This window comes from Mandrillus leucophaeus, unplaced genomic scaffold (genome assembly GCF_000951045.1).
Source record: "Mandrillus leucophaeus isolate KB7577 unplaced genomic scaffold, Mleu.le_1.0 Scaffold191, whole genome shotgun sequence".
Classification (NCBI taxonomy): Eukaryota; Metazoa; Chordata; class Mammalia; order Primates; family Cercopithecidae; genus Mandrillus; species Mandrillus leucophaeus.
Genome location: NW_012101932.1, coordinates 2887626 through 2902537, shown reverse-complemented (window position 1 = coordinate 2902537; position 14912 = coordinate 2887626). Strand labels below are relative to the sequence as shown.

The 14912-nt window shown below is 41.9% G+C and overlaps 1 protein-coding gene across 3 annotated transcripts in view; it reads left to right on the top strand.

The window, feature by feature from the left end:
• Window positions 1-5225: 5225 nt before the first annotated feature.
• FAT4 (FAT atypical cadherin 4) overlaps window positions 5226-14912 on the top strand; it is a 204101-nt gene continuing 194414 nt past the window's right edge. For all 3 annotated transcript variants that reach the window (XM_011978240.1, XM_011978239.1, XM_011978238.1), the window contains exon 1: window positions 5226-10400. In XM_011978240.1, coding sequence (XP_011833630.1) covers window positions 5226-10400 — 5175 coding nt within the window. The remainder of the gene's footprint in view (window positions 10401-14912) is intronic.

Below are 14912 nucleotides of genomic sequence, written 5' to 3'. Positions count from 1 at the left end.
GCAGACTTACTGTGATGACAAGGGTTTGGAGGAAAACAGGATGTCTATAACCGTGTAAATGGATATTTTGAAATTAATGGTTATACACATTAAACTGCAAAAGTCAGAAACAACAGTTCAGATATACACATAGCAATATGTATAAATCTTAAAAATGTAGTGCTTGGTGAAAAATATAAGAAATGGGATGAGCTATATACACAATATAATACAATAAAATTTGTTTCAAAAATACGAGATAACTACATAATACACATTTTGTAAGAACACATAGAAACAAAAAGATACACATTTCACTCAGAATGTTTGCCTCTGGGGATGAGGTAATGAGAGTGAAGAACAATAAGGGAGTACAGTAGAGTACAGGAAGGTAGAGTAAAGTGAGCAAAAGAGAGTTCAGTGTAAAATATAGTATAAAGTGTAAATTAAGGGGAAAGTGAGGGGAGAAGAGTGGAAGGGAGAACAGAAGAGCCTAGAGGAGAGAAGCGGAGAGAAGAGTGTAAAGAAGAAGGAATTGAAAGGAAAGAGAAAAAATGAAAAGGAGACAGGACAGGAGAGGAGATGAGGGGAAGAAAGGGAGAAAAGGGAGAGGAAGGGAAAGGAGTACAAGAGATGGAAAAGGAAGGGAAGAGAAGAGGAGAAGAAAGGAGAAGAGGGGAGGAAAGCAGGAAGCTGAGAGAATACCCTTTTCTGGAATAATGTTGCTAATGCCTTAGGAATTGAGGAATCTAATTAACCTAGTCTTTGTCACCTGGAATCTAAAATATGACTAAAACATAATTTCATATATTTAATTAAATAATGATTGCAAATGTGTATAGATCATAACAAATTGGTACAAAGTTATTTGTTTTAACGTACGTTCTAAAGTTCAAATGAGGTATTCTCTGGTTTCTTTTATATTTGGACATAAAAGTATGTCCTCCACAGTCTATTAACATTGGGGAATATCTTCCCCTTTAGAAACTGTATGAAAAGCTTTGACTAAACAACACTTTTCATACAAGCCTTTGGTGGAAAAGCACAAATAAACTTAACTTGCTGTTTTTTTGAAAGGCAATTAATTAAAGAAAATGTACAATGAGAAATGATTCTTATGGTAACTGTTTATTAATGTGTTCCATTATAATATCTACCTAGTAATGTATTCTATGGCTTTTTTGCATATTTCATGCATACAATGATCTCTATATGTGTTTACTTTCTTTCATGTATGTTCTGGGAGGGCATCCATATTTTTTAGCATGCATGAAATGCAAAGGAGAAAAATAACAACAAAATACCTTTGTCTTTTATTAAAACCATGCTCTATATTTTACCTTAAATTGTGTAGCTATCTATACATAGACTGTAAATTTATATATAGGTTTTATCTATAAATGAATATGTTACTTTAAAGTAGTCATCATGGGCAAAGTTTCTACTTGTTCAAATAACCACACTATTGGCTAATTTTTGATAACCCTCTTTTGAAATTGTCTAAAAAATGTTTTATGTACTCTTTCTCCATATATATTTTCTGTATTACTTTATTTTTCCATATCTTGTTTAGTAAAAGTAAAATGTATACATATTGCACTGATTGAATACTTTCCATTTCACAGAATGAATGATTTTCACCTGTTCTCCAAATTAAATTCACTCATATATAATGAAAATGTAATACTATTGACACTAAATCTGAAGATTATCCAACAGGCAAAAAAAACAAGCAAACCAACAAAAGTCCATGATCTCCTACAACAAGTATCTGCATGATTCCTTACTGTTTATTTCTCTATAAATACCTGAATAATAGTGCATTAGCAAACAAAATAAAAAAAACAGTGATACTCTCTTAAAATCACACATAGTCATGATTTGTAAAACTGTGTAAAAATTTAGTTGTCACTTTAGTTCATCTACAAATATTTTTTGGCCAAATTATACCAAAAATAATGGTGTTAGGATTGTAACTTAAGAAAAATAGGATTTTTGAGAAAAAGGCTTAAAATGTCTCTAAAAAGTCTAGAGTCTAATGTTTTCAAGTTTTAAAATACATAAATGGTTAAAATTAACTTTTTTGCCTGCTTCCAATTAAATCATTACATTACAGTAGAGGAATATATAGAAGTTAGTTTTTTAACCTAAACAGAGGAATTGGAGATAGTTTTAGAAATCATGTTTCCATAAATCAGTTTTGAATTACAGGCTGCTTGCATCATCAAGACTTGAATTTGTTGTCTGTCCTACTACTCTTGATTTTTTTTTTTTTTTACTCTAAATAAGAAAGGCACTAGGAGATTCTTAAAGATCATTTTCTCTGCTGCTATCCCTAGGCAAGAAGGAGGAATTAGCCTTGTAACCAGATCCTTTTAGTCTCTGCATTTAATTTTAAGCAAGAAACCAGGAGACTAAAGATGTAAGACTGACATAGAACAGCAGAGGGCAGTATTTACTCATGACTGAACCCTCTCTGGGAGCAGAAAGTTTTACGTTTGGAGGGATCCTTGTGGCAGAAATGTGTGACATATGCCCTGTATTTGCATTGTTTGGCTTGAATTCTTATTTTCTAAGTTGGTTCCCTTAAAGGGGAAAAATATCGATCTGATTCCTAGTAACTTTTTTCTTCTTTTAAAGAAACGATGCGTGCCACCACAAAAATTAGCTGCAGTGAATAGTGGGTGAGTTGATCTGAGTGCATTAAGTGACATGTGGGTATTTTTAAAAACTTAAGCTTAAATATTATTTATTTATTTCTACTTTCTGGTATCTATTTCTCCCAGACTGAAAAGCAAAATTAAACTTTATTAGAATTCCTCTGGCTAAAAAATGTGGAGGTGGAAATACTCCATCAGGGATCAAAATTCCCAACTAACTTTGCAACAGGAAAATACCTCCCCCTTTTCAAAGGGCTGCCATTATTACTGTTGTTGAAACCCTAAGGTTTGGGCTACTGGCACCTGGAATCCAGTTGGGAAAGAAAACAGAACACTGAGTTCCCCTGGCCTTTCCTATAGGAGGAAGTCCAAAGTGCCTTTGGTAGTTGGTACCCAGGCCTCTTGCCCCCTAGTCACCTGAAAGGTGGGGGAGAGGGGCAAGTGAGTGAAGATTTAGAGTTAACTCACTCTAGACAGCAGGGAGCCCACTGTGTAGAAAAAGGAGGAAAGGGGAGGATTTGGTTTGAATTCTGTGCTGTGGGATCACATTGTATGGCAGCTCTCTGCCTTGCATAAAGAGAGAAGGGGCAGGAAATGGTTAAAGCAAATCTGCACTGTGCATTCCCAGACAGGCTTTGCTTAATCCTTCCTCCCCGCTTTAACAGACCCTCACCCCCCGCCTTTCTTTTATTTCTCTCGACCCCCTTACCCCTGAGTTATTACTAGCATAACAACCTAACGGTCTTCCCCCAGACCCTGCCACTAAAGTTATTTATCTGCAAACCTGACCCCACCCCCATCTATTCTGCGGCAGCCTTTTGCTGTTATTGCTCTGACGCCGGCCAAGATTTGGCCGTAAAGGAAAAAAAAAAAAAAAAAAAAAAAGAAAAAAAAAGAAAAAAAAAAACACCCCCCTTCTTAGCGCCTCCGCCTCGCTTTGCTCCCACACCAGACCGCCTACAGCCGTCCGGGAGGGTGAAGTGATTAGCATCCCGAGTAGCCAGTCGGAGGCCAGGCAAGGCGGAGGGCGCTCGCGGTAGGAGTGCCGGGCGGGGCTGCTTCAGCTCCTGCCCAATGGGGCTGGGACGAGGGAGGGGCAGAAGGTGACAGGACCGGGAGCTAAGGGGAGTCCGGGCGAACTAAAGTGCGGGGATCAATGAGTGGCGAGCAAAGTTTCTGAGTGCTGCTCCAGCTCCTGGTCTTCCCTCCCCCTCTGTTTGTGTTTCGGCGACGCGCTGTGTGTGTGTGTGTGTGAGTGAGAGCATGCCTGTGCGACTGGGAAGGGGCGGGGAGAGTGTGAGGGACCAGGCGGGAGGTAGAGAGGGGCTCGCAGAGCCCTAGCTCCACCGCGGTCCAACCTTCGGCCCCGGCCGGCGAAAGGGAGAGCACTGACAGGCGCCGTCCGGAGCTGCGGAGGGCGTCACTACAGTCCAGCGCCGACTTCGCCGCCTCCACTGCCAACGGTGAAGGAGAGGGAGGCACCGACCACCCCCCGCCCCAAACAAAAAGCCTTGTGGATTACAAAGTGAAACTGACACGGGACAATAAAAGCAGAGGTAGCGAGGGCAGCGGCGAGGCGCACTAGAGTAGGCTTCCAACTGGGGCCGCCGGAGAACGACCCCCCTGGCATGGTGAGGGGAGGGCGACTCGGGGACCGCACGCTGTTTCTGCCCGGCCCCTGCGAGGCCAAGAAGAAAGGGGGAACTGCGTTCGACTTGGATGTACAAATAATGGGTCGGCAGGCGCCCCGGCAGAGGTGAAAAATGCCGAGCAACCCTGGCTGTTGTTTGTGCCGGACCACTGGCTTGAAGCCGCAACAGGGACGGCGGCGGCGGCGGCGGCCGCTGGAGGGGAAGGGGCAGAGCTGAGCGCTCCCGGGTACGGGAGCCAGAGCGCGAACGCTAGCGCTTGGAACGCAGTTTCCGAACTGCCTGCGCGCAGACGCCGCCGCCTGGGCCTCAGCGGCCACTGCCGGAGCCCTGTTGGAGGGGTGTTGCAGCTTGGTTTTTGAGGAGTGGGGACTCCAGGAATTCCATCGCCTCCAGCTTTTGGGAAAGGAATTCGATTCTCCCGGTTCCCCACCAACCCTTCCCCGGTGCGCAGTTGTGCTTGGACGTTTTTTCCTCCCTCTTCACGTTCTTCGCTGCGGGTAAGTTCTAAAGTTTCTGAAGACCGTTCTTTGCAATGATTCCTCATATACCTTAGATACAGGCAACTTCTCCCAACTCTCATCCACCTGGGTGAAAACGCTCAAACTATCTGGATTCAAAAACAAAGTAAAGGGGGAATATATAAGAGGCTTGAGAAACTTTTCTGGGAACTCAGCTCACTGGGAGTGTCCCGCGGAATGCCCGGCCGCTTTTCGCCACAGCATCTCTCTTGCACTCCGCGTCCAACTGGCTACCTAGAGTCTTTTGCTGATGCTACTTGCTTTTGCTGGATTGGAGGTTCTTTGAAATAGCAGAGAGAGGTCTCAGACCAAGCCGTCGGCTGAATCTTTGCTGGCGCTCCTTAATCCCTGTAAATATCATTGCGTTTGCTTCACCCTTCCTTCTCTTTATCACATCGTTTTAGGGAGCCAGGACCATGGACTTAGCACCAGACAGGGCTACTGGCCGCCCGTGGCTCCCGTTGCACACTCTATCAGTATCTCAGCTCCTTCGAGTGTTTTGGCTACTGTCATTGCTTCCGGGGCAGGCCTGGGTCCACGGGGCCGAGCAGCGCCAGGTGTTCCAAGTGCTGGAAGAGCAACCTCCAGGCACTCTGGTAGGCACCATCCAGACGCGCCCCGGCTTCACCTACAGGCTCAGCGAAAGCCACGCCCTGTTTGCCATAAACAGTAGCACCGGAGCCCTGTACACCACGTCCACCATCGACCGCGAGAGCCTGCCCAGCGACGTGATCAACCTGGTAGTCCTTTCCAGCGCGCCCACCTACCCCACCGAAGTGCGAGTGCTGGTGCGGGACCTTAATGACAACGCCCCCGTTTTCCCGGACCCCTCTATCGTGGTCACTTTCAAGGAAGACAGTAGCAGCGGGCGCCAAGTCATCTTAGACACCGCCACCGACTCGGACATCGGCTCAAACGGTGTGGACCACCGCTCCTACCGCATCATCCGCGGCAACGAGGCGGGCCGCTTCCGTCTGGACATCACCCTGAACCCGAGCGGCGAGGGAGCGTTCCTGCATCTGGTGTCCAAGGGCGGGCTGGACCGCGAGGTCACGCCGCAGTACCAGCTCCTGGTTGAGGTGGAGGACAAGGGTGAGCCTAAGCGGCGGGGCTACCTTCAGGTAAACGTGACTGTGCAAGACATTAATGACAACCCCCCGGTTTTTGGCAGTTCTCACTACCAGGCGGGGGTGCCTGAGGACGCGGTTGTGGGCTCCAGCGTCCTCCAGGTGGCGGCGGCGGACGCGGACGAGGGCACCAACGCGGACATCCGCTATCGCCTGCAGGACGAGGGGACCCCCTTCCAAATGGACCCTGAGACGGGGCTTATCACGGTACGGGAGCCCCTGGACTTCGAAGCCCGGCGCCAGTACTCGCTTACGGTGCAAGCGATGGACAGAGGCGTGCCTTCCCTCACGGGGCGCGCCGAGGCGCTGATTCAGCTGCTGGACGTGAATGACAATGACCCGGTAGTGAAGTTCCGCTACTTCCCTGCAACCTCGCGCTACGCCTCGGTAGATGAGAACGCTCAAGTGGGCACCGTGGTGGCTCTGCTCACCGTGACCGACGCAGATTCTTCCGCGGCCAACGGGAACATCTCCGTGCAGATTCTCGGGGGCAATGAGCAGCGCCACTTTGAAGTGCAAAGCAGCAAAGTGCCGAACCTGAGCCTAATCAAGGTGGCTAGCGCCTTGGACCGGGAGCGCATCCCTTCCTACAACCTCACAGTTTCCGTCTCTGATAACTATGGGGCGCCCCCTGGCGCAGCAGTCCAGGCGCGCTCTTCTGTGGCAAGCCTGGTGATTTTTGTTAATGACATCAATGACCATCCTCCTGTCTTTTCACAGCAAGTGTACAGAGTGAACCTGAGCGAGGAGGCGCCTCCGGGAAGCTATGTGAGTGGGATATCTGCCACTGATGGCGACTCTGGTCTCAATGCTAATCTGCGTTACAGCATTGTCTCTGGCAATGGACTGGGATGGTTCCATATCAGTGAACATAGTGGCCTCGTGACCACTGGAGCCGCTGGGGGCCTGGACCGTGAACTTGCTTCCCAGATTGTACTGAATATTAGTGCCCGGGACCAGGGAGTTCACCCCAAGGTGTCCTATGCCCAGCTCGTAGTAACTCTCCTAGACGTGAATGATGAAAAGCCAGTATTTAGCCAGCCAGAAGGGTATGATGTGTCTGTAGTTGAGAATGCCCCAACAGGGACAGAACTGCTGATGCTCAGGGCAACTGACGGGGACCTGGGTGACAACGGAACAGTGCGCTTTTCCTTACAAGAGGCAGAGACTGACCGGAGGTCCTTCCGTCTGGATCCTGTGGCTGGGAGGTTGAGTACTATTTCCTCCTTGGACAGAGAAGAGCAAGCCTTCTACTCCCTGTTGGTTCTGGCCACAGATCTGGGCTCCCCTCCTCAGTCATCAATGACTCGCATAAATGTGAGTCTTCTGGATATAAATGATAACAGCCCTGTGTTCTACCCGGTCCAATATTTTGCTCATATTAAGGAGAATGAGCCTGGAGGTAGCTACATCACCACTGTGTCTGCCACTGACCCAGACTTGGGTACCAATGGTACTGTCAAATATAGTATATCTGCTGGGGACAGGTCTCGGTTTCAGGTCAATGCTCAGAGTGGGGTTATTTCTACAAGAATGGCCCTAGACAGAGAAGAAAAAACAGCTTATCAGTTGCAAATAGTAGCTACTGATGGTGGCAATTTACAATCTCCCAACCAGGCAATAGTAACCATCACTGTATTGGACACTCAAGACAACCCACCTGTATTCAGTCAGGTTGCCTACAGCTTTGTGGTTTTTGAGAACGTGGCGCTGGGATATCATGTGGGTAGTGTGTCTGCATCCACCATGGATCTCAATTCCAACATCAGTTATCTCATTACTACTGGGGATCAGAAAGGTATGTTTGCTATCAACCAGGTCACTGGGCAGCTTACCACAGCAAATGTGATTGATAGAGAAGAGCAATCGTTTTATCAGCTGAAGGTAGTGGCCAGTGGGGGCACAGTGACTGGTGACACTATGGTTAACATAACAGTTAAGGATTTGAATGACAACTCTCCCCATTTCCTTCAGGCAATAGAGAGTGTAAATGTGGTGGAGAATTGGCAGGCAGGTCACAGCATTTTCCAGGCCAAAGCTGTGGACCCTGATGAAGGTGTCAATGGCATGGTACTCTATAGTCTGAAGCAAAACCCCAAGAACCTATTTGCTATCAATGAAAAGAATGGCACTATTAGTCTGCTTGGGCCTCTGGATGTTCAGGCTGGCTCCTACCAAATAGAGATATTGGCATCTGATATGGGTGTTCCACAGCTCTCCTCTAGTGTCATCCTAACAGTTTATGTCCATGATGTAAATGACAATTCACCAGTGTTTGACCAACTTTCTTATGAGGTCACCCTTTCTGAGTCAGAACCTGTGAATTCTCGATTTTTTAAAGTACAAGCTTCTGATAAGGATTCAGGAGCAAATGGTGAAATTGCATACACCATTGCTGAAGGAAATACAGGGGATGCTTTTGGCATATTCCCAGATGGTCAATTGTATATAAAAAGTGAACTTGACCGTGAACTTCAAGACAGATATGTTTTAATGGTTGTTGCTTCTGACAGAGCAGTGGAACCCCTTAGTGCTACTGTGAATGTTACTGTAATTTTGGAAGATGTAAATGATAACAGACCTCTTTTTAACAGTACCAATTACACATTTTACTTCGAAGAAGAGCAAAGGGCTGGGTCGTTTGTGGGCAAAGTAAGTGCTGTAGATAAAGACTTTGGGCCAAATGGAGAAGTAAGGTATTCTTTTGAAATGGTGCAGCCAGATTTTGAGTTGCATACTATCAGTGGGGAAATTACAAATACTTACCAGTTTGACAGGGAGTCTCTTATGAGGCGGAGAGGGACTGCAGTGTTTAGCTTTACAGTCATAGCAACAGATCAGGGGCTCCCTCAGCCTCTCAAGGATCAGGCCACTGTACATGTTTACATGAAGGATATAAATGATAATGCTCCCAAATTTTTAAAAGACTTTTACCAAGCTACAATATCAGAGTCAGCAGCCAATCTGACACAAGTTTTAAGAGTATCTGCCTCAGATGTTGATGAAGGTAATAATGGACTTATTCACTATTCTATAATAAAAGGAAATGAAGAAAGACAGTTTGCTATAGACATTACCTCTGGTCAGGTAGCACTAATTGGCAAATTAGACTATGAAGCAACACCTGCCTATTCCCTTGTAATTCAAGCAGTGGATTCAGGGACAATCCCCCTCAATTCAACGTGTACTTTAAATATTGATATTTTAGATGAAAATGACAATACCCCTTCTTTCCCTAAATCAACACTCTTTGTTGATGTTTTGGAAAACATGAGAATTGGTGAACTCGTGTCCTCTGTTACTGCAACTGATTCCGATTCAGGTGACAATGCTGATTTATATTACAGTATTACTGGGACTAACAACCACGGAACTTTTAGCATTAGCCCAAACACTGGGAGTATTTTTCTTGCCAAAAAATTGGACTTTGAAACACAATCTTTGTATAAATTAAATATAACAGCAAAAGACCAAGGAAGACCTCCTCGTTCATCTACAATGTCAGTGGTTATTCACGTGAGGGACTTTAATGACAACCCTCCTAGCTTTCCTCCTGGAGATATTTTCAAATCTATTGTTGAGAACATTCCCATTGGTACATCTGTCATTTCAGTGACTGCACATGACCCTGATGCAGACATTAATGGGCAACTATCCTACACAATCATTCAACAGATGCCAAGAGGCAACCATTTTACCATAGATGAAGTCAAAGGGACTATATATACTAATGCTGAAATAGATCGGGAATTTGCTAATCTCTTTGAGTTAACTGTAAAAGCCAATGATCAAGCTGTGCCAATAGAAACTAGACGGTATGCTTTGAAGAACGTGACCATTTTGGTTACAGACCTCAATGACAATGTCCCAATGTTTATATCACAAAACGCCCTTGCTGCAGACCCATCAGCTGTGATTGGTTCTGTTCTGACAACAATTATGGCTGCTGACCCAGATGAAGGTGCTAATGGAGAAGTAGAGTATGAGATCATCAATGGGGACACAGACACCTTCATTGTTGATCGTTATAGTGGAGACTTGAGAGTGGCTTCAGCGCTGGTTCCTTCACAGTTGATCTACAATCTCATAGTTTCAGCAACAGACCTTGGGCCTGAAAGGAGGAAGTCAACCACTGAATTGACCATCATTCTTCAGGGCGTTGATGGACCTGTTTTTACTCAACCCAAATATATAACTATTTTGAAGGAAGGAGAACCCATTGGCACAAATGTGATATCAATAGAAGCAGCTAGCCCCAGAGGATCTGAGGCCCCAGTGGAGTATTACATTGTTTCAGTTCGTTGTGAAGAAAAAACTGTTGGACGCCTCTTTACTATCGGACGACATACTGGTATAATTCAGACTGCAGCCATTCTGGACCGGGAGCAAGGAGCATGTCTTTACCTGGTGGATGTTTATGCCATAGAAAAATCAACTGCTTTTCCCAGAACACAGAGAGCAGAGGTAATGATTTTGTAGTCATTTATTATTTGTTGATGTGCTTTTTAGAAAGATCATTTTCTTTCTATTTACTCTCTATAATTGTTTACCTTCATTGTTTATTGTTAAATTTATGAACAGGAACACCTAAAAATGTTCTGTCACAAAGACTAACAGAGAATTACATAAATTTTAGTTTTAATCTTGGTTGCAACTAAATAATAAACTTTCTTTTCCCTATATATTTTTCTTTATAGCAATCAAATGTATAAGGCTAAGGAGAACTATTTAGCCATTTCAGAGTGGAAAAAATCCATTTATCTAAGCTAAATTGCTGAGGTAATCTAAATACCACTCAGTAAGGAGGTCTACTAGAAGATGGGCACTTTCAGAATTAAGAAGACCTATTCCAAAATGAAGAGCTTTGGTAGGAATCAGCATTGTACCATAGCTCTTCAGGAAGAGTGGCCATGGAGGATGGGCTGACAGTGTACACCAGGACAGTATTAACTTTCACATCCTCAGCAGTCTTGGCAGTTTCTTTATAGACAGTGACTAATTTTAATGTGCTGAGCCAAGTTTTGGAAGATTCCTGATTTCATCTGCCTTAACATTTTAGACACTGTCTTCTGACTTAGGATAATCCTTCCTTTTCCCTCTTAAACTAGGGCATGCAGTGTGCTGTGAATAATCAGAGACTAGGGGCTGTTTCTTGACAATACTGAGTTCAATGCCATGGGATAGATACATGTTGTTCTGTATGTTGGTTGGTAAGAAATTAGTGTTTGATAGCATAAGCCAAAAGAATTCCAAGCTCAGCCTTCCCTGGAGTGTATTTTAGGCTACTACCTCCTTGTATCATTGATTTGCTTTTTAATTGAACTACTTTCAATGTTATTTTGATGATCAACTAGAAATGATATAGCTATACTCCAGAAAACTCTTGTTTGGTGTTTCTAAGTTCATTCTTTTCCTCCCCAGGCCCCTCAAAGACATTCTAGTGTCACTCAGCCAAAAACACAAACATCAAATGTGGTTTGTGATACTTGGCAGTGACCCAAGCACAACATGCTAGTGAAATTGAGGCTCATGTGCTTGTTTTCTTGCTGCTTTTCTTTTTTTGGGGGAGGAGGTGGGGATTTTCTTTATTTTAAATGATAATTTATTATTATTATTATATAGTTTTGTATCCTCTGTGATTTTTTTTCATAATAGTTGGTTATGTCTATCTATGGATGGGGAATAATATTTATGGCTTAGAGGACCATATTAATTAGAGATATAATTCTAAGGGGAATTCAATTTTATCTTACATAGCACTGAAAGGATTTCTAAGCCTAATATCTTCTTTGACCTAATTATTTTTTAAAAAGTTTAATATAGGGCTTATTTCATCTATTTGGTTTGAGCTATTTGGTTTAGCTCAGGCCATGATTTATATGTAATTGAGTTTTGAGTTGAAGTTATCCATCTCCTAAACCCACAATCCTGTCTTTAACTTTCTTCTCTGGAATTAATTCTTAGATGAATATATTTGATTAGTTTGAAAACCAAGATATTGATTTGAAGGCAGGCAATTAAGTCATTCCAGACTTTAGATGAATTTGTTAAACTGTAAAACAGATTACATTATTAGATGCTCTTGTTTGGTTCACTGTAGTACATTTTATTAGAATACTATGGAGAATGAGAATAAATGTTCAGTTTAATCATTAGATTTATTGGGTCTTTTTTATTTACCTATTAGCTATGCAAAGATTGGCTCAGCATAAAAGTATTAAATAGTGCTGCCTCTGCCATAGGCAAGAAAATTAAAGGTATTTATAAGTAATTTTGTTATTAATAGGGGATGAACTGTTTATTACTTTTTATAAGTCAAGTAACACCAATATGAAAAGTTATTTATATTAACTGTAGTCTAGTCATTTAAAAATCTGGGGAGAATTCAATATGATTTTTTTAATTAAAAAAAGTCAGCATATCTTCTGTGAACTTAAGTGCTGAAATTGTAAATCAAATTTGAGTGCTCAAGATTCAACCACTTTGAAAATGAAAAGCAAATGTGTTTCTCCAAAGAGTATTGAAAGCAGTGGTTGTGAGCTAGAATTTCACATTATTATTGGTTGGATTTTTCAAGTATATACAATAAAGTGCTTTTTTCCTTCTGCTCAAACGATTAATTTACTGTGATTCTGCAAAAATAAGTTATACGTTTCCTCTTGTTATCAAAGGTAATTTTTAAATTGTTTGTTTAATTGGACTTTGTCCAATGCATTTTAAAAAATTATTCATGTACACTGATAAGAGTCTGAGTTGCTTACTCAGGTTTCTGGCAGAGTCATGCTGATCACATTCCATGGGCAGGCAGAGAGTCAGCGGGTAAAAGAGAAACAATTTCATCTGCATTCCTTTCCTAGTTTTGACATTTGGGGTAAGAGGCTAATGACTGTGACTCTGATATTGTTCATTCCAAAGATTTGTCCAGTTATACACCTTTACTTACCCTATTTGTTATATCCAAAGGTTTGGCATTGGTAGTTATGTCACTGAAAGAGTGTTTGGGTTACAGACACAACATTAATTACCGTTTTATTTTATCTCTTTTTGTTCTCAGAAGAGCTTAGATAGTCTTGATTATGTTAGAATAGGTCATGTAAAGTATGTGCCATTTTTCTAGGTTCACCAAAAAATAGATATATGTACTTCAGTAAGCATTTATCTTTTAATGTGTGTTACATAGGAACATGCAACTTAGGAACTTGGTTGGACCTCATGATGGTCAGGGGCTTTGTTTTATTGGTCTTTGTTATTTCAGACCTTGGTATATTACCTGAGGTATAGTAGGTGCTCCATACATGTTTGCTGAATGAGATGGTAGAAGACCTAAGATCAGAACATGTGTCTTTGTAACTTAGGAATAAATCACCAGAGAAAAGCTGAGGAAATGAAGGGAGCTATTAAATCTGATGATGCTCATTAATTGAACTCAGGTCAGAACATCATGATTATCTCTTCTCTACAAATGAATTGATAACTGTCAGGAAACTCAACAAGGAAAGAGGAATTTAGGTGGGTGTTCTGACATGGAGCTTAGTGTTTAAGTGGAAGGAAGCAATCTTATACTTTCAGGTAGTCACCAGGCCATAGTTCTCAAACTTACTACTCTCATGACCCCTTTATGCTCTTAAGAATTGTCAAGGACACCCCTGGAGACTTTGTGTAAGTGTGTCTTATCTATTGACGTGTACCATTTTTAACAGTAAAACTGAAGAAATTAAAAATATTTGTTAATTTGTTTTAAAACTATGTTATATTTTAAACATATAACATTTTTATTTTATTTTTAAAAAGTTTATTTTTTTCAAACTAAAAAATTAAAGAGTGGCATTATTTTACATCTTTACAAGTCTCTTTGATAGCTAGCTCAATAGAATACAGCTGGAGTCTCAAATCTTCTTGGGCAATATATTGCAATATGTTGTTTCTTTGGCTAAAATATACAAACAGAATCCATCCTTACACAGATATTTTAAGTTGGATAATAGAGAAATAGTTTGTCTACTACACCAGAAGTTCACAGTGGCAGGTTCTTAAGATTTACTTGCGGTGTGGAATATGAAACCCTGTCAGATCTGTTACAAAAAAATACATTGATCTTGCATTTGTCATGAATTTTTTACCTATTCCTGATTTAGAAATATCAGGCATTGATCATTTCAAACTTGTTGGTGTAACTGATAAGGAATTTATCATAAAAGTCTTTAATATACGACTCTCAACCTGTTGGTGATGGTTAGAAATTTTCCAAATTTGAATTTTTACTTGAAAGCTCAAATTTCACTATCAGCAACATATATTGTTGTTTTCCTGGAAGTGTCAGGCTTCCTTTGTTCATGATAAAAAGAAAAGATTATGCATACTCAAATATTTAAAAAGAAACAGTTGTTCTTTCAAGTAAAAATGGTATTCCACAAATCAAGTGGCTAGTTCAGCTTACAACTCAATTACACACATGCATTTATTTGAGAAAACCACAATACGTAGGTACACAGCAATGGGTCTTGTGCACATACTGCTCTGTGTCACACAGGATATTGAAAATACATCAAAGTTAAGTCCGGATTTGATAACATTAATACATTTTCTGTTTTCTCAAGAAAATTTCTTTACTTTTTTAAATGAAATTGTTTTGTTTGTTTTACCTTGAGTAAGTGGTGGTGAAGAACACAGTTACTGCTAAAATACTTTGGATCTACTGCTTTGACTTGTGCTAAAGTACCACCAGTTTTGCCCACTATTGCTTTTGCACCTCTAGCATAAATGCCAACAGAGTGAACAAAGGCGGAGGATGGTTTGCGTTATCATGAAAATGGTTTTGATTTTCCAGGGCTCCTTAAATGGGTGTCTGGTTTGCATGGAGGTTCATGCATGCTCCACAGTGAGAGAACCATTGGAGAACCATTGGTGTGGGTAGTGAGATTTTGGCAATTCAGTAAACAACCAGCAAAAAAAGAGCCACTTGAAATAATGTATTAA